The following is a 25,311-nucleotide window of genomic DNA, read 5'->3' as shown; positions in this document are numbered from 1 at the left end:
CTGACTTCATAAAGGCTGAAAGTGTGGACTGTATCTTGACTCTGTGAGACATGTCAATACGTCCACATAACAGACGGTACAATTACACAAGCGAAAACCATGCCTGCAGTTGGAGTGTATGTTGCTGTTGGGTTTTTAAAAAATGGGTTAGTCATGCATTATACATACAACAGGACTCCTCTCTCTGTTTTTCTGCTGTTCTTTTGTTTGTCAGCGTCTTGCTGCTTTCTTTTCATTTCCTCACACTTGTCCCTCTTTTGCTCCTCATCCTCCTCTTCCCATCTTTGTTAATCACTTCCTTAAGATTTTTTCTTTGTTTTCTGTGTTAACCTCCTGAATAATATATTTTTTTCTTCCCCCTGACTCCACACACAACGATCAATACTTTCTAAGTGTGTCTGTGCACTTGTCTCTGTGTGTAGGTCTGTTTGTTTGCGTGTCACTTATGATAAATGACTGTGTTTTTATCACAGAGCACTAGTCATATTAATTCTGCGCCTGGCTCCCCAGCTGTGACAGCTATTGTGGTAGATTGAATTCACACAGTCTGTCCGATCTTCCATTTATAAACTCAAGATTTGACAGTCTGTGTCGACATCTGTTCAACTTAATATTTGCTCCCTGTTCCTGAAATATACTCTGGATTTAGAAGTTTTGCTTTGTATGACAATGACCTGATCTCATCAAGTTGAACACAGTTTGACAAGAAACCTTGATTTATATCAATCAGTGTACACCTGCACTGATCATTCAAAGTTTAAATGTTGAAACAGAGGGGTTCCAAGATGATTCTTATTATAGAAAACACTCAGTGGGTCGATCGTCGGCCTACTTATTAGGTTTGTCTTGAGGAGGGGAAGTCAACAATGTAATCAGAGTAGACTCATTTACAAGAACTGTTGATTCTTTTTGTGTGTTGTTGGATCAGGTTTAACCATAAAATGTGATGAGGTGTTGTACCTCATCTTTGCTCCTCAGTGAAAGTTGAAGAAACCAGATGGTTAGTTGTGGTAACACGGTTCTTTATTGTCAGGACATGGCAAACTATACTTGAATAGAGGAACATTTCACAATCATAAGCTCAGTGCACGGTGCTGGAAAACGCTGATATGACAGTTTACTGCTAGGGAGTCACTCGTTGCTTGCTGAGGGCACAATAGCGCCCCCCTTTTCCAGTGTTTGGCTGGCGTAATTACAGATTTAAATCAATCAAAATGTTCTATCTTAAAAGAAGAGCAGAAAAGTCTGGCTGTTTGCTACTCACGGAAATACAGGCTGTTGTGTTTTCTTAGGATCATAGAGTCAAACCTGTGTCAGTGGGGAACATCTACATCACTGGTCATCAGCAGGTTACACAGAGGGGATCAAATGATGGACCTGAAAGGAAGTTCTCCTGTCAAGTTGAATTTTATTTGCATGTGAGAGCAGGGTGATGCAATCTGGGATCAATGGGGTCACACACATTTCTGCAGTAAGCATCATGTGATTGAAGCAGGTTGAGACTTAAGGTCATCCTCCTAATCTCTCAGTCACAATTCATTCTTTTTATACAACTAAACATGTATTTGTTTTAGGCCCGTGGTCTTGCAGAGTTTTTAAATTCCCTGAGTTCTAACAACAGGTCCGTTTTTGTTTCCCTCTGCAGAAAGTCCCAGAGTGTGAAGGGGACAGAAGACAAAGTGACGAGGATGACAGAGGAGCTGAAGGCGAGGACAAGGAGGAGGAGAATGAGAGGAGCGGCGATGAAGGTTTCATGGGGATGAAGCCGCTTCTGCAAGCTCACCACGCCATGGAGAGGATGGAGGAGTTTGTACACAAGGTAATAAACACAAACTCTCACTAGCTGTTGTGTCAGGTTATATATTTATTTCTCCTTTTCATAAGAAATATTTCCCCTCTCATCTACAAGCACATATTAAATTCCTCCAGACACTTCATTAGTTAATCTTCCCCTAAAGCCATGTTTGTTTTACTGAGGTGGTTTTGTAACAAAAACACGTAGTAAAACCACATCATAAAAGAAGCCTATAACATATAAAACCATAAAAACTGAATGAAAACAGAGTGTTGTGTACTGAGCAGACCTTATATGCTCTACTCTATTGTTTAGATTTATTTGAGCTCTCCTTGTGTGTCATGAATCTGGGGAAACTAGAAATAGTTTACCGTTTTTTTTCTTCTGCCACTTGCTTTGCCAGAAGCTCTCAGAACAAAGTCATGGTTTTAAAGGATTTCAGAATCAATTCCAAGAAGCCAATGCATGCCCTTGAAGGCTCTTCTGTAGCCACTACATGTCATTATTATTTCACTTTTGAAATACAAATAAAAAAGCAAGCTAACATTAGAGTCTTTGGAAGATAACACTGCTGCAACTTGGCCTCAAGAGCACTGCAGCTTAGACTAATATTCACTCACATACACACACACACACACACTGAGAGTCTGCTGAAATTGCAACCAGCAGGTAGTACATTAGGGAAATTAATCACTGGAGAGAAACTGTCTCTCTGTCCTTCCCATCAAGCGTGTTTACCATATGAGACTTCAAGGTATTTGCTTCCTTCACTTGGCCCAGATACTGACCTAACTACACTACACACACTCGAGATGGCATACTGTAGGTCCCTTAATACACTCACAGACACAAGGGTCAAAGGTCACAGACATACAGTAAATGACAAGCTTCTTCCCTTCAAGGATGTTTTGATTACGTTAGGATTGTGTTTTTAATTACTTCCTCTGATCAAATTAGCCTTTAGGTTGTTTCTGTAAACTTATATATGATAATAATAATAATAATGCATCTAAAACTGTAATAACATTTCTGTCTTGGTTCTTTCATTAACCGATCAGGTGTGGGAGGGCAGGTGGCGAGTAATACCTCATGACGTGCTCCCCGATTGGCTGAAGGACAACGACTTCCTGCTTCATGGACACAGGCCGCCCATGCCTTCTTTTCGCGCCTGCTTTAAGAGCATCTTCAGAATCCACACAGAGACGGGGAACATCTGGACACATCTGCTAGGTAGCACACACACTCCCTTTACTGTAATCTCTAAAAGATGTGAACTGGTTTACAGACTTAATCAATAGATAAATGAGAGCTCACATACAATGTCACAGCTAGGCCTGAGATAATACATGACTATGAAAGAAAGAATAAATAAGTTATCATTATTACCTGTTTTGTTTTTTTTTGTTTTGTGGATGTGACTTATCTCCAAGTTAATCCTAATGAAAGTAGATTGGTAACAGAAACTTATGTGAAATTTCACAACATAAACCCTAAAGTCCACCCTCCTTGACCTTAATAAACACTGAAACAAGTCAAAGTTCTCAAATCCCTAAAATTCCTTCTTGATTTGTTTGTTATTTATTTGGACTGAGCTCTTTAATTTGAATTAGCTGGATTTGTATTCACACCAAATAAAATCTGCTTGTTGTTTCTATACTTTGCTAAAGCCAAAGTGTCTTATTTTTGTTCTGAAACTTCCTGAAAGCCAGTTCAGCTGTGTTTCTGCTGCCACCTAGTGGTTGAATATAGGCATTGCATCTAAATTCCTTAATTTCAAGGCAAGTTTGTTTATTTCAGTAAGATTTGATACTATTAATCCAAGGTGATGCTGCAGCCGTTCACCTCAGTGGGTGCAACACTTTAAAAAAAAAAAATATATATATATTTATGATTTCATCTTTTGTTCTTCCCTCTCATTCTCTGTTTCTGCAGGCTGCTTGGTTTTCCTCTTTCTGGGCCTGATGTACATGTTCAGACCCAACATGTCCTTCGTTGCTCCGGTCCAGGAAAAGGTGGTGATCGGGTTGTTTTTCCTGGGAGCCATCCTCTGCCTCTCCTTCTCCTGGCTTTTCCACACAGTCTACTGCCACTCTGAGGGCGTCTCCAGAGTCTTCTCCAAGTACGACGCGTACAGATTTTTTACTGTTGAAGGTTCAGCAGACGAAAGATATCCTTAAAATTAACAAAAAAAACCTCTGTTCTGCTGTTTTCAGGTTGGACTACAGTGGGATCGCCTTCCTGATCATGGGTTCCTTCGTCCCCTGGTTGTACTACGCGTTTTACTGCTCGCCTCAGCCCTGCTTCATTTACCTGATAGTGGTGTGTACACTGGGACTGGCTGCCATCACCGTCTCCCAGTGTGACTTCTTTGCCACACCACAATACAGAGGAGTCCGAGCCGGTAAGTGGGCAATTTTGAAATCACACAAGTGTGTATTTTTTTAGGTGCATGAAGCAGCTGCGGTCAATAATTTTGTAAGCAATGGATCACATAAAAAAAGTGTACAGAGATACTTATTAACCTAAAAATAATTTACCTTCTGCTCATTCCCTCAACTTCTGTATCGATTCAGCTGAGTGGTTTTCAGAAGGCAGCCATTTTCAAAATGTAGAAAAAGGTGATAGATACCTGTGGCTATTGTCAAATGGAAACATTCAGTGAAAAGTTATTTTGTTCTTGTTTGACAAGATACTCTTAAGCCTTGTATCTTAAACAAATAACATCGGGAGCACTCTGCTGAACAAATGACACAATGACATTTCTTTATCACAACGAGCATTGTATTCTGTGTTATTTGTTCCTTCATAAAGTTGTCATGTCACTAAAGCACATCATGTTAACAGGCCTATACTTACTCCCTGATATTTACCAAGCTCTCAAATCCAACGTTACTCTCCCTGCCCTGCAGCAAACATCAAATAAACACAGTGAACATAGAGAAGCATTTAGCATCTATAGAGGCCCATATTTTAGGCCCTGGAGTTTGATGGTGATGAGAAGCAGAGCTAAAATATGAGTTAATATTGGACCATCATTCACCTGTAATGCTTGAACATCTGTTGGTAGACTGATATCAGTAATGCAGGTTTAAGTCCTTACAGTGCCCCTCTTCTGCTCTGTGTCTAGGAGTGTTTGTGGGTCTCGGTCTGAGCGGCGTGGTTCCCACCCTGCATTTTGTCATCAGCGAGGGTCCGATCAGAGCATCCACCATGGGTCAGATGGGCTGGCTGCTCCTCATGGCGACGCTTTACATCACAGGGGCCTGTTTGTACGCCGCTCGCATCCCTGAGAGGTTCTTCCCTGGCAAGTGTGACATCTGGGTAAGTGACTAACAAACACACAGGACAATTTAATGTTCACAATAAAATGCTGCATGCACCTACAGAATACCAAACTCAACACACATATACACTGACAAATATGAGGGCTTCAATCCTCTCAGTACAAACACACAAACTCTTCTTTTTTTAATGTGCACTGACAAATATTATGAAATTTACTCTCATAGTCCAGTTACACTGATTGAGTTACAGGTTTTTGTTTAACACACAGATGTACTGTACATTTTTTTTTGGTTGAATTCTCAAAGTAAAAATATTCTTTCAGTTACTAAATCTCTCAGTGTTTAATTACCAATGTTCAAAAACACTTTGACTGACAAAATACTTCACAGTTTAACTCTCAATGTGCACCTACACATGCACAGGCAGGATATTTCGGGATTAAATCCTGGCAGTACAAACACACACATACTGACAGAATATTTAAAGTAACCTCAAAGTAGCTGAACTTTCTCCTTCTGATGTTCTCTGTTTAACTCTCTCTGTCTCTCTCTCTCTCTCTCTCTGTTTCTTAGTTCCACTCCCACCAGCTATTCCACATCTTGGTGGTCGCGGGGGCTTTCGTTCATTTCCACGGCGTTTCCAACCTGCAGGAGTTTCGCTACACAGTGGGAGCGGGCTGCGCTGAGGACGGCGCTCTCTAACCCGTACACACACACACACACACTCTTGCAAAGGCAGAGACAAATATACACACACACACCCTCGCAATGGCACACACCCATACTGACTCACTCATCCTGTTGCACACATTTTACAGGGAGGCACTGGTTCTGATAATATGCACAGAATTTGAGACACACACACATAAAAACGCTCTCCCCACAGACTGAAAACCCAAGTGGCTTGTCTGGTGTGTGTCAGTGTGCGTAATACACCGGATGGCCTCCCAGTGGATGCTGTTCAAACTGACTGACGAGGGTTTGGTTCTATTTCTGACCCCCCTGTCTTGTCTGTCCACTCCCACCTCCTCTGGCTCTGTCACTTTGAATCTTAAACCACTTCAAAGTTAAAAAAAAAACTGTTTCTGAGACTCTACTCTTTCCAAGAAGTGACCCTAAATTTCTCCTGTGTTGGGCTCTGACACTGAAGAGTTGAATGGTTTGATTTTAAAGGATGATTGTGGCTTTAAGAAAAGAAACGAGGGTGTTTTTTTTTGCTGTTTTTCCAGTCTGAGAATATTCAGTAATAAATAATGAAAAAAGATTATTTGGATTTCTTCATTGACGGTGAAGGTAGCAGAGGGAGAGGTCACTTTTAAAAGTAAAAAAAAAACAAAAAAAAAACAATGTTTTTTTTTCTCCATGTAAATAAGATTTCTAAATTTTGGGTTATAGATTTGTATGAAATATATTGAAAAAAAGAACAAAAACATAAAATGATGGCAAGCATAAGTAAATATGTTAGAAGATAAATCAACGAAAGAGGAGGATGACGAGATGTGTTATCTACAATGGCGTCTCGCAGGAGGTGCAGTGATACAGTTAGGCTGTGGTTGGAGGGATGTGCTTCAAACAACTTCATGTCGTCCATTTTTATGCACCCATGAGAGGTGAAGGTGAGGAGGAAAAAATAAGGCACAACATCTTGACCTTATCAAACAAACAGCGACCTTAAGACTCACTCGTATTTAGTCTCTAGTGACTTCCATTGAGTCACTTTGTTGACCTCAATACATCAGCACTGATCTCAAACCAGAACATGCTAACATTTGTGCTTCAAACCAAAAGTCCAGACCTTGTTTCAAAGACACGGGTTTGTTTCTTTCCTTTGACATACCCTCCATTAACTTGTTTGAACACATCAAGAAGAACAGTCATCTTGTTGCTAAAACTGCATCATTGCTGCAGTAAACGATGCAGTTCACTGTGGTCTTCCTCCTCTCTAACACTTTTTAAGATTCAACTCCACACAGAACAACAATACTGTCTAAAAACATGTTTTTCTTTTTTGATTGGCTTGTATTGTATTTTATCCACTGCTATTTCTTTCGATAGTAATATTATAATAGCAAGCTTTAATTTCACTTTTTCTTGTCTATTCGTTCTGGCTATTCTCTGGTTTCCTTTTTTTCGATCATCAAAATAGCAAAACAACAAAGATCTGCTGAAATTGAACACTATGACTTCTTTGAGATGAAAACCTTTGAAGTGTTTCATGGCAATACCAAAATCTCAACCCTGCACAATGGGAAAACCCTTCTGTTCATGAACGGATCATTTGTAATGTACAAGTTTCCATTTGCTGGCAGCTTTTTACCTGATCAGGAAGTTGATCTGCTACAGGAGTGCTCAGCATCTCTTCTTTGCATTTGGGTTGTCTTTTTTTTTTCTTTTCTGTATTTCATTTTCTGTTCATATTTTATCTAATTTATTTCTCTTGGGGAGTGTGTACCGTCTGTTGAAGCACACGTTTTGTTCTGATGGGAGTGTTTGATTGCAATAGACCTTTATATCTGCTGTATTGTTCTAATAAAAAATGTTTTTTGAATCTGAGCTCATTTCTTATTTGTGGTTTATTTACATCACCATCGTGTCTGCCAGTGTCCTGACGCTGTTTCTCTTTCTCTCCAATAGACGGATCATTCCTCTTCATTTCACCAACTTTTGTTTTCACAGCAATAATGCATACAATGCTTGGGAGGTCAACAACAGTGAGTACTGTCAGATGGGAGGTTTCTTACTGTCATTGCAAGATTTTCCCATTTTGGGCCACTGATTTAGATTTGAAGTTTGTCAGCCCTCAGGGGCCTCTTCTGGCCTGGGGCCCAAAGCAGTTGCCTGCCTTGCCTGTTGACCAGCAGCACCTTGGTTTAACTATTTTTCTTAAGGCGGTTGTAACAACACCCCAATCTTGACTTTCTTTTAAAACTTGAGTCTAGAGTAAAATTTTAATTAATATCTTAATGAGTTTTGTCCTTAGTAAAAAATGGTACAAAGAGATGTCAAACAATCATTCTGAATGTATATGTATAAATATTTATCGTAGCCTAATTGTTAAGTGATGGGAAAACCTTTTAAATGCACAATTGCTTGTGGATATGAAAGGTGTCTGAATTCTGTATAGAAAGGAAACACAAGTGGTAATAGAAATAAGTACTTTAATTTGAAAAAGACAACGTCATACAGAGGGGAAATTAAAGACGAACGCTATACACGCAGTCCAAATAAAATGGGCAATAAATCTTGTACACTTTAATCCACTTCATTTGTGTGGAAATGCAAACGTAATCTCTAATTTAAATATCGACAGTAGTAAAGCGCAATTTCCAGAATGATCACGTTATATAACTATCAATCCAAACACTGTAAAGTGCAAATCAAATAATACTAAAAGTAAAACAGGCCAGTGATGACTTTTTTCTCTGCTATCCATGATTTACTCTTTGTTAAAGCTGTCTTTCCTGAGCTGACCACTGGGTGGCACTGTGAGCTACATTTTATTTGAAGATGCAGATTAGCAGCAGGTGTTGCTCACAGAGGTGGTGGGTGGACCGAAAGAAAAGCGTTGATCCCTAGGAGGGGCTGCACCTCCGAGGTCGTCCATGCGGCGGTGCTACGAGCTGACATTATTTGCAAAAAAAACAACAAAAACAGCCTTGAAATTACTTTTCACAATCCATGGGATGTTAAATCACAGCGCGTTTTGTGTTTGGTTTGTCCGTGTCTTTCGCTCTCACACAGGAAGTGACGATTATTTGGACCAATCCATGATCTGTAGTCTTCTTCTCCATCTTGTGGCAACAATAGACAGTAAATATTGTCAACCTTAATATGTAGTCTGTGGTGGCAACTTTCATATTTAGTCTATGGTGTCAATCTCAATACTGTATTTACAGTCTATGGTGGCAACTTGCGCTTTCAAAGGTGCATTACCTGGGACAAATATACACACACACACCCTCGCAATGGCACACACCCATACTGACTCACTCATCCTGTTGCGCACATTTTACAGGGAGGCACTGGTTCTGATAATATGCACAGAATTTGAGACACACACACATAAAAACGCTCTCCCCACAGACTGAAAACCCAAGTGGCTTGTCTGGTGATTTAGACCCCCCTGTCTGTCTGTCCACTCCCACCTCCTCTGGCTCTGTCACTTTGAATCTTAAACCACTTAAAAGTAAAAAAAAAAACAGTTTCTGAGACTCTACTCTTTCCAAGAAGTGACCCTAAATTTCTCCTGTGTTGAGCTCTGACATTGAAGAGTTGAATGGTTTGATTTTAAAGTATGATTGTGGCTTTAAGAAAAGAATATACCATGCTGGAGTGTGGGCCAGAATACCTATTACTATAGGCTACTATTAGAAAAGGAAAAAACAACCATGATAATGATAACAATACAATCAATTAAATTATCTTCACTAGTCCAGCTTTTCTCTCTGCGTTTTATATTGCTGGCAATAATAACACACTCAAAAGTTTCTACTTTTTCTTGATCGTGTCCACAACCACACAAACCTTATTGATTTGTCTATTAAGTGCATTGTTTTATTGTTAAGGACCACTGTGTGTCATAGATCCATAGATTTTAGAGTTGGATTGGTAAGCTTGGAACCCCAACAGAAGGGTAGCACAACAGTAGGACGGTAGGGATCAGTAATTTTGGTACCATTCTCAACTTTTGATAGTGAAAACAGTAATAAATGCATACCATACTGAACTGAACTGAACCACTTGTTGGAAACGGGGCTATACAAAACTGAAAAGATCTCCTAGGCCTACTCAACTGAAACGATTTCATACACACCACTGAAAAGCTCTCATGAACACAACAAAATAATGTTCTCATACACACACAATATTTGTTTTTCTCTCTTTCACTCAATAGATAGATAGATAGATACTTTATTGATCCCGAGGGAAATTCAAAGCATCCAGTAGCAGGTTACAAAGACGTACATGACATGAAACATTTGTAACATGCATATATATTAACCCGAAAAAAGATTTAAAGAATACCCCTAGATGAATCAAACTTAAACTGTGCAATTAAAAATAGATTTATACAAGAAATGTACATAACCCGTGCAGGAATAAAAAAAAAAAAAAGTGTAGTTTAAAGCAGTTACTCTCTGTGATCAAACTATGAAACTTTCCTTTACAATAAATTCCTAATTTGTGGCTACATCCTTTCGTCTTATGCTGCCTTCAAGGATAGTCAGAAGAAAAGTTAAAAACAAATAAATAAACTGAATTCTTTGTATAACCCTATAAGTCTTGTATCTTACCGATTTAATATAGGCTAATGAAAGTCAAATATTAGCAAAAATAGATTTTTACATTCAGTTTTACCAACTCTCGAACATAGGCCTACTGTGTGTTAAGTTATTTTTTTTACAGTCTATGGTTTTAGTTCTGTAAAGCTAATCATCTCCAGAAATACGAGCCGCACCTGAAGGCAGCGCCTACACAAACCTCGGCTGTCGGACACTGAAAGCAACAAGCTTGACTGGACAGGACGTCGCCCACTGCTGCATTGCTGAGAAATCATTAATTGAGAGAGCACAGTTCCGGGAATAACAACACAAGAGGTTGACTTTGTCGTGCTAAACGTTGGTCTGGTGAGTAATTTCTCTGTTGTGAGACGAAAACATTACCTTGTGGATGTAGGCAAGATTATTCGGTTAAACTTTTATCCTGCACATCAACGACGCAGGTGGAGTGGCGTTTTTTTTTTTTTTTTCCAGGATGCTCGAGTGCTTGTTGTTACAAAAAGTTGTTACACTGTCTTAAAAAAAAGAGGAAGTTCGTTTTAAAACCCTTAAGGAGGAACAACTTTGTCGCTGGTTAGCGGAAGCACACCTGCAGTGGTCAAAGTCCAAAACCTTTTTTTTTTTTTCATTTTCATCCCCAGGAAAAACAGGTGACGTTTCCAGTAAATTCAGGGCAACTACCCAGAACTGGTAACTTCAACAATATTATAAAAAAAATGCCTATTTTGACACTAGAGCACTTAAATAATATGAGGTAGGTAACAGGACTTAATGTCAGCCAGCAGGTATATTGATAAAGTATCTTTAACAAATGTTGTGTGGTGACTTTTGCCCTGCGCAATGATATTAAATGTCGTTGAAGTGCAGCCAGGTGAGTTAATTATTCATAATTCATAATTGATTAGCATAATTAACTCAACACCTGTGGCCGCCCTCCCAGGATATGGCGGGAAACATAACGGTAGTGTTGTAGTCGAAGTAGTCTGTGCATTTATGGGAGGTCTTGTATGCTATAATATTTTTTGTTTTAATTTATAATGACAGATTCAGTCAACATACTTTATTAATTTAGTCTAGTTTTTTTAAATCAGCTTGTCTTTATTCTTAGCCTAATAAGAAGTTAGTTATTTCTCGGACTTACCTGTGTTTGGATACTGTTTTTAGCTTTCATGGTCTGTGATAGTGTTGGGTCAAATGGACTGGAAGAATCATATCTCGATATTATTTTTTTTTTTAGCTGAATGTTGATACATGATGTATATCTATTTTTTTTCTGTAAATAATTAACTAAAACATAGTTCAGTTCTAAGTCAAATCCACATGGGTCAAACAAATGTCACACAGCCAATTTTATTAACAGCCAGCTGCACAATGTCAACATGTTACTACCCCCCCATTGTGAAATCATAAAGCACATAGCTGTGTTCATTATTATGCAGCCGACGGTCTGTTGAAGGACGGAGAAGGGCGAGGCAGGGTGAAGAGGGACAAGAGGGCGAGAGGAGAAAGTAAACAATAATGTCTTACCTATCTATCACTTTAAAACTCAATATATTTTACAGCCCTAGTCTAGGGGCATGCGTGAGGATAGCATCAGATTTATACTCCTTTAAAACTATTACAATACTTTTTTTTTTTTTTTAATAAAATGTTTAAGTGATCACAGAATCAGAAGGACCTTGAAAAATATCAAAAGCACAGTGTCTCCTAGAAACAACATACTTTCATAATCAACAGAAAGCCTCTAACAGTATAATTTAATCTACATTAGGGCACAAGGCTGCGTCTGCTCTGAGGATGTCAAAATTAGATTTGCAATGATTAACCAAAATCACGACTACAAACTTACTGGACAGTTTTTATGAAGGGCTCAGCTCTTCTTGGATAGAAGAATGGGTCTCCAATAGGAAAATAAAGAATGGGAACCCCTGCACTAAAGGATACTGTACAGATCAATTGTAGGAGTCTAAGTGCTTCTCAGCCCATGGCCTTTTATTTAAAGAACTGGAACTGTGATTAATCATTCAAAGGTTTATGGTGTGTTCAGTTCATATGAATAATTGAAGCCTGTGGTTAATAGGTATTATAAGAGGAGATGATATTGTAATGTTGGATTCTGCCTCAGTGTCAGATTCAAGGTTTTTTCTTACTCTCAGGCCTTTAGGGACAGTCACTTGATACTACAGTGTGATCAGCTGGGAGTTACGAGCTGTCAGGAGAAATACAATGTTGAGAACAATATAGGAGTGAGGCAATTTTGAAACATAATCGACCTGCGTGCAAAAATGCTCCAAAGGGGCGACGTGATGTTGCTGCTTAGATGTGTCTTCTGTTGCAACATTTGATAGCCAGCTTTTATGTCTTGTGCAAACACAAACGCTCTGACAACCCTCACCTGCAGTGGCACACAGTTCAGACAGAGCTGTCAACTGACAATAAGCTGAGCGTTGATACAAGAGGGTTTGTGATGCCTAACTAATTTGGACCCGGTTCAGTTACCTGTCAGCGATACTGAGTGCAATTTCTTTTCAATTTTAGTTTGCTTGTCCTCATATCAAGACTTGAACTTGGGTTGCTGGAGCAAACCTTGAGTGTAAGCAAGAGGAAACTATCTCAGTCTCTCTCTGACCCTATTTACGGTGTTTTATATGCAATATAAACTCAGAGTATGCGCCAGTTTTTTGTCACCTGATATATGTCTGTAGAAACAATACATTTCTTTTTGCTGTTGTGTTAATGTGAACACTTAAGCATGCAGTCCATATTGTATGATGTCATTTGTTTGACTTTCCATCATCCTCTTCTTACTTGAGAAATCCTCTGTACTTTCAGAGCTGAATTGGAGGAAGGAAGATGACGGCGGGGTATAAAGATGACAAGGAGGACTGGCAGGCCGTGTGTCTCAAGTACCTGCTCTTTGTATTCAACTTTCTCTTCTGGGTAAGTGAGAGCTGTTAATGTTCTCCTTTTAGTAATTGCCCTCATGAAAACCGACCAGAAAGGACCAGGACAAAGGATACACTTCATCATCTGTCACCAATCGTCAGTGATACTCACGCAGTATTAAAAAGGCTTTGCATTTACCCTTTTATGGTACCATATGAATTGTAGATCTCACAATGACTTTAGGTATAAATAAGATATGTTTTTGTTTAGTCTAGAGATAAAAAAGTGAATTGGTAATCATAACTCTTTCATAAATGATACAGTTACAAGTAAGACACAGTAAATGATTAATGTTCCTTTAACGCTGCCGGCACAGAGACAGAGGATGGAGACAAGCAGAAAAAGAGGGCGAGGGCGAGAGAGAGAGTTTTGATTTTGAAAACCGTGGCTCAGCTGTGGACTCGGCCCAAAGTGAGTCGTAAATTATCCGGGGCTTGTCAGTGGAAGATGGCAGCGCACTTTATGATACTGCAGTATATGGCCTAAAGTGTATGCTGTGAAAGCTGCTGAGCAGATTGTCTTGGCTCACTTTTGGGGTTCAAAAGGGTTCAAGCTTTATAATCAGACTTGGGTTAATAATCTGTCACCACCTAACTCCTCCTTAGACTACTGACTCTCCTCAGCATTTCTCAAGTCTTCTATTTTTATCCTCTACTGCACCATGATAATAGAACACTATACAAAGCATTTTTACCCAAATATCAAATCAACCTACTGGTACTTTGATACCGATTCAGCAGAGGGATTTTAAGAAATGTGTATTCTTAAGTAGTCCTAACTATGCTCTAGTTTTAGAATAGTCCTCTCTCCCAGGCCCTGTGTGTGTCTAAGTGCTTCCCCCCTTGCCTGGCATGTGTTGTTGTGATTATGTGGATCTTGCTTTTGACGGAAATGGAATGGGAGGATGAAGGGTTGACGCTCTCCGAGGCATTTCCTGTCCGTCCGCCTGATGAGAGGAACACATCTGGAAACCACCCTGTGTCTGTTATCCCGGTCTGTTTGTAAGGAAGTGGTCATTATGCCCCGACTTGACCTCTGATGTCCCGAGTGCCTGGCCTCTTTTCCCTGCGTTTCTGTCTTGGTTCTATCTTCACTTTGTACCAAATCTTATTCCCACATTTCTCATGTTCTTTCTTTTTTTTGTCTTATCTAAAAGCATTGAACTTGCTTGCCACTTCCTGCCTAGTAAATAGCTTTTTTGCAGTTTCTCTTTTTCTACCTCTGTACAGGTAGTCTGATTTCTCTCTTAACCACCCTCCCCCCCCTCCTCTCTCCTTCTCTTCCAGATGGGTGGAGCAGCTGTCTTGGGTGTTGGAGTCTGGACACTGGTGGAGAAAAGTGACTACTTGAGTCTGCTGGCATCCAGCACTTTTGCTGTCTCAGCGTATATCCTCATCCTGGCTGGAAGCTTGGTGGTGGTTACAGGCTTTCTGGGCTGTTGTGCTGTCATCCGGGAGCAGAAGAGCTGTCTGTCCACGGTGAGACAGGGGACTCAGGGGAGGGAGTTTCTAATGAGGTACCAGCCTTAAGGTTATTCCAGATACAGACATTTTTCACAATAATCTCAAGCATGCTAACATTACAAGATATAAAAAATCTTGGCAAATCACGTACTACAGGAGTTTACTGAGATTAGTTTTTGTGAGGGGGTGCGGAGGAATGCACCACCTCATGTGACCTCATAAAAACAATGGAGCTGAGTTAAATATGGGTTGTGTGTTCTTCAGAGGGAGCTGGAGGTAAGATTGTAAGTGTCAGATGCATTTTTACAGTTGTCCACCGCTACTGTCCACTTAATGTCTCTCACACTTATTGTAGTCACACACAAATGTGGAACCCCTGCATTCTCTGCCTGGTCTAAAGTCTATTACCTGATGCTGACAAATGACTGTGACTGGACCCTCGGTGTCCTCATTATTTCACAGAGCCGAGGCCCGGTGGGAGAAAAGCAAGCAGGAGGTGAATGTTCACGGCTGCACGACTATTTTAAGCCCATCCTTCTGTGGTTGATGGAATGAGAAAAAGTAGAGAAGAATGGCCTTTTAGAGGTGACGAGGTAGATGTGTTAACAATTTGATGTGGTGCATTTTGGTTGATTACTGCCATTTATAGATCTGTTATCAGGGATTACACTTGATGCTAGCATGAGAGAGTGAGTTTTCTTTTAAGGATTGTGTAGTTAGCACTTTGTGTGGGCACAAACAAGGTATGGAGTGTTTTTAACCAATAAACTTGTAACTAAGAGAAACAGAGCTGACTGGTGTTTGTCTGTGACACAATTAATGTAAAAACTACAAAACAATGGAAACATTTGATTAGATTACCACTCTGTTAATACATTAACACAACTGCATTGAAGTACATACAATAGTGCTTATCATAATACCGTTGTTAACTGTTCTTTGACGATGATGTTTTTTCTTTTTGAATGGTAGCTTTAGTGGATGATGTCTGATTCATGGAATTCTTTGTTTTCCTGAGGAGTACAAATGAATGTTCCTCCTCCTGTGGTGGTTGTATTATTTTTCGATGGTCTGCTTTCTGCATTTGATGTGACAGCTGATGTTTTATTGAGTCATCAAGAGAGTGAGCTACTTTCTCAAATTTGTGACCAAAATACTTCTCTTAATGCTTCTCTGTCTTCTTTGTAATCCTCAGTACTTCCTCTGTCTGTTGCTGATCTTCCTGATTGAACTGGTTGCCGGAGTATTGGCTTACGTCTATTACCAAAAGGTAAGTAACTTATTATTGTGTACTTAATAATAATTAAGTTAATTTACTGTCCGTTAGACCTCTCCTGTGCTCCATCAAACTGCACTGAAAGAGAAGGCAATGAGAGTTTTGTGAATAGAACGTGTTAATTACTGTTAGAGTGTAGTGTTACATATTGTGTTGGGCCTCTGGGTGTGTGTTGATATTTGATGACTGAGGTCTAAAACTACAGAGGTGCTCTGCAGGAACACTGACTTGTGGGTATCATTATGTATATGTTAGATATGATATGTACCTACTAATGGATCAAAATGGATACCCACAGCTATTTGCTGCGTTGTTTTGACATCTGCTACCACCTAGAGATTTTGTTTTTTCTTCCAAATTTGCCCTTTTTCCTGGGTTCAAAGTTTTTCAGGTGGTCTCTATTCCTTATAATTTGATAAAGATAATGATGAACCACTGGAGATTTTACAAATCTTGAGCTCTTTTTTTGTGTTGTTTTTCCTTTTTTATATATGAATGTGAGTTGTCAGTTTTCACCTCCTTCACTGCACGCAGTGTTCTGTTTCTTGAGTTTAACTTACACACTGTTCTTAAGATCCTGTTATCACACAAACATCAGTCAGCTAGGACTGCAAAGAGCAACAAGCTATCTGCAGCAAGCTGAGGTTTACTGAAATGGAAGATGGTTCAGCACAGGATAGAATCACTTTAAAGATAAGGGCTCTCATCCTCCATCTCTATTCTGTCTCTAGCATGTGTGTGTGTGTGTGTGTGTGCACCAACATATACACACAACAAACACTATATCTTCAGTCTATTTTTTGCAATGTGCTGTTCATCCGTCTGTTACTGATGCGTGGGAGTTGCTATCTGTCTATCTTGCCCTAATCCTCCCACTTTCTCACTTCTGCCAAGCCTTATCCTTTTTAACTCTCTTACCTTTATAGTCATTGCTTTCTAACAGAGTGTGTCTGCTTTCTCTCTCTGAATTTCCAGCTGAGTGAAGAGCTGAAGCACCATCTCAACCAGACTATGACTGAGAACTACGCCCAGCCAGGGAAGGGGGACATCACTTTAGCAGTGGACAAACTACAACAAGACGTATGGATTTATTTACTAAAGCTTTGAGGTTTTGTTTGATTTAGATCAAGTGCTGCATTTTTCTCCAGTGTGGCCAGAATTAGTCATATTGGCTATACAGTGATTTTCCATGACTTAGGCTTAAAAACCCCATCTGAAGAAGTTTTATTGTGATGAAATTTAGTAAGAGGAATCTCTTATAACTCAGTGCTCTCCGTTGATGTTTCCTCTAAGTGTTCTTGATAAATAATGAAATATCCTGAGCTAAAGAGAGGAAGTAATGCCACTCCCTCCAGTTTCAAATATACTAAAAGTTTACAGAATATTGATTTGTTGAAGTCGCTCCAGCCAAACTAATGAATGTGATTTAACTTCAGATACTGGCTGCTTTGTTAGCAAAGGCAGAAGGCGTTGTCATTTGCTAACTGGTTGTGACATATCAAAACCAAACCCTTCACTATACTCCTTTTTTTCATCTCCAGTTCAAGTGCTGTGGCAGCAACAACTCCCGTGATTGGTTGATGAGTGTTTACATATCATCAAAGCCGGCAGAGAGCAGGGTGGTGCCTGACAGCTGTTGTAAAACCATCATCCCTCTGTGTGGCAAGAGAGACCACCCCTCCAACATCTACAAGGTCGAGGTCAGTGGACTACACACTTCTGGAAAATGGATTTGCATTAAATAAAAACCCCATTTACATTTAAGTTTTCCTGCTATTTTGCCACAGGGATTCAAAAAAGTGACCGTAGCAGAGAAATCCTGCAGTTTGAGACTTCTTTTTCTGATTAAAGGAGCTCACTTCACATGAATTAAACATGATGTTTTTAGCCGTGCTGTTTTGGTGAACTTTTCAACTTTTATGTGTCTAAGCCTTCAGCTCCCTCTAACTGCTCACCATGTACAAAGGTTTGACTGTGAACATACTCTCTCAAAAGAACCAAAAATGTACATTACAACACATAAAGGATGATAACATCCATGATGTTTATTTTAAATGAAGACAAAAGACAAGTTAGTTTTTGTTGGTATCATATGGGAGCATACAATCCTCAATAAACCTGCATCTGTCTGCACAATGTTGTCTTGTCTTCTGCAATAATTAGGAATCTGTACAATGTGTTGTCTTTCATCAACTTAAAGTGAAGCTGTTTGCTCTGCAGGGAGGATGCATCACCAAGCTGGAGCAGTTTCTGGCCGACCACCTGCTGATCATTGGTGCTGTGGGAATAGGCGTGGCTTGTCTGCAGGTAGGTAAAAAAACACCACACAGGGGTTTTGACAGAGTAGAATATTATTCAAAACTGTGCTCTATATAAGTCCAGTAACACAGAAAAATGAGATAATGCTTTTTACCTTTGGGAGTGAAATGCTGCCTGCCTTGAATAATACCTTACAAAAGCAGATGGGTTTTTATATTACTCAAAATGTTCCGCCAAAGGTCAACAACCTCTACATGGGCATGTCTATTCAACTTGCCCTAGTCTCTTAATCATTGTAATCCAATTTTTGTCAACCCTGTTATTAGATTTGTCCCGGTCTAAGAGTGACTTGAGCTTTTAAGCCTCACTGAGACGAGGAGGATGCCTTTTTTTTCCCACAATTCATCTTTCAGCTTTACATCAAATCTTTGTAAATCAACTCGAGGGAAACCTGAGACCAAACCTACATCGTTTATCCCCAGTGATATACAAAAGACTCATTTGCTCTTTTAATACACACCATATTACATACTGTTCAGGTGAAACAGCTTTCATCAGGCACCAGGGAGCTGAAAACAAGTACACTTTAATTTCACAATAAGACCAGACACCCTGCCGAAGTAAGGCCAGAAGGTGTGCACTGCAATGATTTAATGCTTGCAACCTCTGTGAGCCTGTTCAGTGTGTTAACTCTTTTCCAATCTAATCAAATGTAGTCTGTATGTCTCGTACTTGTCAACTGTTCAGCGTATCCTAATGTCAACGTTCTGTTTGTCATAGCTATAAAGTTGGCTTAATTGACATGGTTTGAATTAATTCCAATCAGACTAGCTGTAGTTTTCATCTTTGATTACAGAATAAACCCCACATATGTCTTGTTTACTTCACTAATCTGTCTGTGGAGAATTGTATTGTTTGTCTTTATGTCCTCGTGCTGTGTGTCACTGTAGCTGGCTGGGGCAGTACTGACCGCCTGCTTTATCTATCTGCTCTATAAAGAAGAGGAGGAGGACCTCGGTACATTGTGATTAAGCTCTAGAGCACCTTTTTGGTTCAATCAAGTGGCGAGACGAGGTTTGAAGGCATTGTGGACATTTGACATCTGCATGTTTGTCCTTGTGTGGCCGTCTGCTCTGTGTCAAATGCTAAATCTACGCTTCAAGTGTTTTTCAACGAAGCATGCAGCTGCCTTTCTTTGGTTTATATTGTTGCTCTGCTTGTTGTGATAATGGGCTGTTCTGGCTGATAAGCATGTGATAAAGGTCAGACATCATGAGAATAGCTTGATTAGGCAGGACTTGACTTCTACAGCACTACAATACCTTTTCTACAGCATTGACCGTCAAGTACCTGCGTGCACAAGGATAAAGAAACAAAAGCACATAATGAAGTATGTGTTCACAGTATAGAACGAGCTGTCAGTGGTGGTGGAGAGTGGAGGGCTGAAAGAAAATCAAAAAGAGTCTATAAATAATGCTGACCTGCACTGTAAGGCTTTCACTGAGGGCTTTAAGAGACTGGGCGTTTGCCTGTGTATCCATCAAACCAGGCAGGCCCAGCAGCTTATATCACACTGTTTCTTCTGCTCTTAATTTATTTTAGACCTGTTCCATAAAAGTGTGCAGGATTGGGCTATTGGGATTTTTTTAGGTTTGGCATACATTATCGTGTTCACACTGGTTGCAAAACAAGACTGCATAGATAATGCGCAAAGATAATTCTACTGGTGTAGATAAAGACAAGTTGAAAGCACGTCTCAGATGTAATTAATTTGATTGATATAATGTTTTAACACCTAAATGGTACATAAACCTTTCTGACTTTAAATTGATAACACTTGTCATTACAGCAACACTGTATTTGAAAGAGACATTGACGAGTACTTACTTTATAGAGGTAAAGCTACAAAATGATTTTACAAATACAGTTTGTAGCATGCACCTATAGGTCAGTAGCTCATGTGTATCTGCTGTGTCTCGTCAATTTAATGCTGGATATCTAACTGCTTATTCAAAGAAGAGTTTTTTTATTGGGCAGAAGAAGTCACCTGTTGGACAAACAGTGTGAGAGTATTAAACTGTCTCTGAGAAAGATCAGCGATACACGGGTTTAAGACATGTTCCAGTGACATTTTAGAAAGCTATCAGAATCAACAGTCTGCTAAGTTGTTATTTTAAATATCCGTTTGGTGTCAGCTCTAGTTTTCATATGCAGTGCAGCTCTAAGAAAGATGATTATCTGTGCATAAATCTTCTTTCTGACCCCACACCCAGCGCTTCATATTGCCAGTGTACACTCCTGTTGCTGCAATCAAGGCTGCTTGACTCCTGACATGCACACAGTAACCAATGACTACTACTCCTCCCTAACCCCCTCACCTTTAACCCCTCTCTATCCCCCCACACTCAATGGCTTCCTGCAGACTTCCATGGTGACTGAGCAACTATTTGACCTAACACGTCCTGTTTTCAGATCTGTGGCATGGTGTTCACCAGCTGCTTGTACAGAAGGATCAAGACGGACCCTTACTGAGCACACCAGACATCCCCGACACACCAACTACGACAGGCAGACGGACCAATGACCTGCTGACATCTTCAATTCAACCTTCTGGATCTTGAGCTCTGATCTGGTGACCAGAGTGGAGTGCACATACAAGGGTCTATTTTAAACAGAAACATGATGCGTTATTGACCAACAGGCTAATTTTCTACCTTCCACTTGTACAGTATTGACACCTGACTGTTGCTTTGGTCAAGATGCATGCCTTATTTTTTTACCCAGACAAAGAAAGGATAATGCATACTCACAATGCATTCTACTTTTTTCACTTAATGAAGGTCTAGATTGACTCATCATGTTTTCATTGTTTAGACTTACCTTTGATTTTTTGGGGGGCTATACCACTACTAAAGTAAGACAAGGTGTTCACTAGTGTAACTGCTTTAGAGAAAATAATTTATGGATGTAACTTTAGTGAACATGATGTGCCTCTGCCACTGTTTTTTCTGGTAAATAACTGTATTAATTCTTTGACTGAAATCCTTCAAAGGAAAGTGACAATGTACTGCGGCCATTTGCAACATATAACACCAAAATGTATATTTGTAGTTTTATGTACATTTCTTAATATAAGAGCGGTAAATGGTAAACATATGATAGTTATCTTAAAGTTAACTCCATGGTTACAGTCAAATGTAAGGCTACAACCTTTTAATATGATCATCTGATATGTTAAGTAATTTGCTCTAACTTTCCCTGGAATGACAACTCCCCCTAGTGGTCAGCACTGGTCATATCATTTCCTATGACTTGTAAACAACACTGATAAACTCGGTTCTGGTATCCTATACTATAGGATTTTAAACGTTGTCAAAAATCAGCTATATATGTTAATTTGCGTTGTACACCACTCAGCCATGATATAAAGACCAGCCATGTAATCATGTGACGATACCTTACATGAGGTGAACGAAATATGATCACCTTTCATGTAATCCACTCCAGTACACCACCACCAACACAAACTACGACTTCAGTGATAAATGTAATCAAAGTATGAGCATTGTCCCGTCTATTTCAGCAATAACTGAAATGCAACAACAATTTGAGAAGCACCAATCTAAACTCTCATTTTTAAACCCTGTTTCTTAAGATTTACGTATAATTACCTTTATACCTGTACTACTGTAAGCTGAGTGAGGGTAATGTGTAAACGGCTGTCACTTGATAAAGACTGGTGAATGATTTATTTTATAATTTGTGAACACAATGTGCCTTTTTTAATTGTTACCATGTTAATACTAATTTTCTGTATTATTTCTGTGCCCTTAATCTTTAAAAAAACAAAAGAAGCTGACCATGTACTGGGAACACTATGGTATTTGAAACATATTGAATACATACATTGATGATGTTTGTATAGTAATGTATGTACTGTGTTATCTGACTGCAGAACTATAGATTGTAATGTAATAAACTGGAAAACATTCACTTGTGCTTTTATCAGCTGAAGTAGGACACCACTAGAGGGAGACATTTTCCATTTACAGAGGTACACTCTGCAGTTCATTGTGTTGAATAATCCTGACCTACTGATGCTGCCCCAAGCTTATACTTGTACTATACAATTTTTGCTCCAAAAAGTTGTTCTCTCTATTCTCAGTGTTACAGCAAAAGTTTCATGTAAATCTTTTTAAAAATCAGTCTCTTTGTTTTTCCTGTTTTTTTGCGGTTGTGTACGCATTAAGAATTAACATCCTCCAATAAATCAGATACATGTTGGGTGAGATCTGTGGGTGAAATTGGTCTCTTTTATAATGAAGTACGGGGACTTCAGTTGGGGGAATTGTGAAACCACTTCCGTGTGGGGTCTTTCACAATTTCCACATTGGAAAAAACTTGTACAGTTCCCAGCTTGAACGGCCTTTATTCATGATGCAGCAAAAGTCTCGTTGAGGCAGAGTCTCCATACATCAAATACCACGCTGTGCACAGAGATTGTTTGTGCTTTATTGTTGCCATATGACCAAACTATTTATCTTTGAAGCAATATTCTTCCCCTCTTCTTTGTTTCCCAGACTTCTTACAAGATACTGTCGGTTCACAGCAATTTATCATTGTCACCCATTTAGGGAAAAGGGCACAAAGTTTCAAAGGAGTCTGGATATTCTCCAACATTTTGGCTGCAGCGAGCCTATAGAGTCTGTCAGTCCCTTTGTCATCATCAGCTATAGGCGGATGGCTCTCATTTCCTACAGATGTCACACATACAACAACACCGAAAAGGGGCACACTGATTTTGACAAGATAGAAACACACACACACACACAACTCTGAGGTTGTGCACATTAGCATGCGGTTTGCACCCTTTGCCAGAAGAAACCCACGATGGGAGAATTAGGAGCAGCTGGAGATTCACTACTCCCATGTGTTGAGGCCTCTTTGCGTCACATACACACTACCTACACCCTCCATCCTCATCACATTGTAGCCGTAGGGGCGATGTTTCACTGGGACAGCTTCAGAAGTTGCCAACGAACACATGTTGCAATATTTTATGTCAATCCACCGTGTTTGCATGTGCAGAGATAACGTTTAATACCTGCAGACTTAGAAAAATGGATTACACAAAGCATTCCAGGGCCGAATGAAAACAAAACGAGCCGAAACCTAAATACTAAACAAATGTATTTAATTCTGCACAGGTCTGTGTTTTGTCCCCTTGCATGTCAGCATGCAATCACAAACTTGAGATCTGGCTTTTTTTTGTGTGTCTATAAGGCATTTGTTGAATTCTCATAAAGACTTTTTCTGGCATCTCTAGCTATTGTCTCAGTGCATGCACCTGTGTTTAATATGTGCAGGAACTGAAAAGGCCTCAGTCGTGGTGATTGAATAGTGCATAGCCTAAAGCATAATGGCTGTGTGGGAAAAGGCTTGTGTAACATGTTTTGGCCTGAATGTAACACGCCTGAAGGTGGTTCCTTGTGAGTATTAAACTGCATTGAGATCAGGAAGACGGTGTAATCAGTGTAATCACGGTTGGGCCTTTGTGACTAATCCATGTAATATACAGACTAAATAATGTAAATACTTTGTAGCAGTAAAGGGGATGATCTTGACGTCAAACGTGGGCAAGATTACAAAAACAAATCAGTTGAATGACATCTTAGCTGAATATGAACTAGCCTTCACTCTAACACTATGAAACAGAGTACACTGTGTAGTAGCTCTGTGTTAATCAGAATCATTAGTGACTATTTCTTATAAAACATGTAAAACTCAAATACCCTGAGTTTAAATCTGGTCTAAATCTATGCTACCTTGCACCCTCAGCATCTTTACTCCTGGCCTGCAACACATTAGCTGTGGCCGTAAATGTGTTTGACAGATTTCTACAAGGAACAAAGGCGCAGGGAAGGAGATGGCGTGTCGAGATAACTTTAAGACTGGACGTCAAAGCTTAGCAGCCTGCAGAGCAGCACGCCAACAAAAATCCAAGCCTAATATCTGTCCTTTATTAAGTAAAGAATACTTACATTTGGCATTCAGAAATGAGTGTAGGTTCCAACATAGATAAACACTATTCCCAGGAATTTACATTTGTTCATATTTTATTTCTTATTTGTCTACCTCTTCTAAAGTATTTGATGTATTTTGTGACCCTTCATGTTTGATTTGGCTCTTTTGACAGTCTTATTTCCCTCTCTAACCGTCCTTCTGTGCAGTTGCATAATGCTGAAAACTTTTCAAAAGTTCATAATGCAATAAATCAAAAGGACATTCTTTAAGCCTCATTGGAAATACAAAGTTAACATGTCTTAGAGTTAGTTAGGGTTGTGGTAGTTGATCTTTTTGATGTGGTTTTGTGGAGATTGAAGGTTTATTAGCATTGGTCTCTAAACCTTGGGAAACTGAACCTGATGTTGAAAGATAAATCTTACGACTAGTGAGGGAAAAAAACGTAATTACAACAAAAAGACATTGCTGGTGACTTATTGTGAATAACACTTATCCTTTATAAAATCAAAACAGATGAGATATCAACCCCCCCCCTCCCCTGTCTTTAGGATAACAACTACATAGAGATGCTAACATGCTAAATGATGCCAACAAACATGGTAAACAATATTCTTTCTAATTCAAAACGTAAGCATTTCCACTTCCTGCATTTTACATGCCGACATTCACTTTCAGAACATATTGTACTTAATTCTTAACATAATTTTATAATATAAAAAACATCCCACTGATTTAAAATGAGAGCTATAAATGCATCCTCAAGACGTTTCTTTTCTTGCCTCTCTGTACCTCCAGAGTTGAGGAGATTGCGGTTTCTGAGCTATGTGTATGTGTATTTCACAGTGTGTGTGGGAAGGTCTTTGTCCATGGGAGAATGAGTTTAGATGGAAACAAACTTCAGAAAGTGTTTCAAGACGGCATTTCAAAAGCCTGCTGTCCGATAATGATGATGAGCGCTGTGTTGATGAGGCTGTTGATTGATACC

At 39.4% G+C, this 25,311-nt stretch overlaps 2 protein-coding genes across 4 annotated transcripts in view; both read left to right on the top strand.

The window, feature by feature from the left end:
- adipor2 (adiponectin receptor 2) overlaps nt 1–7,632 on the top strand; it is a 28,043-nt gene extending 20,411 nt beyond the window's left edge. Inside the window, exons 4-9 of the mRNA XM_020653008.3 lie at nt 1,646–1,819; nt 2,854–3,025; nt 3,728–3,914; nt 4,009–4,196; nt 4,923–5,116; nt 5,653–7,632. Of these exons, the coding sequence (XP_020508664.1) occupies nt 1,646–1,819; nt 2,854–3,025; nt 3,728–3,914; nt 4,009–4,196; nt 4,923–5,116; nt 5,653–5,781 (1,044 nt within the window). The 3' untranslated portion in view covers nt 5,782–7,632. The remainder of the gene's footprint in view (nt 1–1,645; nt 1,820–2,853; nt 3,026–3,727; nt 3,915–4,008; nt 4,197–4,922; nt 5,117–5,652) is intronic.
- Nucleotides 7,633–10,544: 2,912 nt separating this feature from the next.
- tspan11 (tetraspanin 11) lies at nt 10,545–22,593 on the top strand. Of its 3 annotated transcripts, XM_065951078.1 has the most exons (9): nt 10,551–10,706; nt 11,000–11,048; nt 13,191–13,298; nt 14,591–14,782; nt 15,963–16,037; nt 17,019–17,123; nt 17,585–17,743; nt 18,264–18,350; nt 19,253–19,385. In XM_065951078.1, the coding sequence occupies exons 3-9, from the start codon at nt 13,212–13,214 to the stop codon at nt 19,328–19,330; spliced, it is 783 nt and encodes a 260-aa protein (XP_065807150.1). In that variant the 5' UTR covers nt 10,551–10,706; nt 11,000–11,048; nt 13,191–13,211; the 3' UTR covers nt 19,331–19,385. The 3 variants fall into 3 exon arrangements, with proteins under 3 accessions (XP_020509155.1, XP_065807149.1, XP_065807150.1); XM_020653499.3 differs by lacking the exons at nt 11,000–11,048; nt 19,253–19,385 and adding an exon at nt 20,775–22,593 and having other exon boundaries at nt 10,545–10,706; XM_065951077.1 differs by lacking the exon at nt 11,000–11,048 and having other exon boundaries at nt 10,545–10,706; nt 19,253–19,378.
- Nucleotides 22,594–25,311: the final 2,718 nt, after the last annotated feature.

The sequence above is a fragment of the Labrus bergylta genome, chromosome 23 (assembly GCF_963930695.1).
Source record: "Labrus bergylta chromosome 23, fLabBer1.1, whole genome shotgun sequence".
In the NCBI taxonomy this organism is placed as follows: Eukaryota; Metazoa; Chordata; class Actinopteri; order Labriformes; family Labridae; genus Labrus; species Labrus bergylta.
Note: the sequence above shows the minus strand (reverse complement) of the source record. Positions and strands in the feature narration are given on the sequence as shown.

Coding starts and splice junctions, on each gene's coding strand:
- tspan11 (XM_065951078.1), top strand. CDS start 13,212: ATGACGGCGGGGTATAAAGATGACAAGGAGGACTGGCAGGCCGTGTGT. Junction 17,124..17,584: donor TGGACAAACTACAACAAGAC/GTATGGATTTAT, acceptor TTTCATCTCCAG/TTCAAGTGCTGTGGCAGCAA. Junction 18,351..19,252: donor TAGGCGTGGCTTGTCTGCAG/GTAGGTAAAAAA, acceptor GTGTCACTGTAG/CTGGCTGGGGCAGTACTGAC.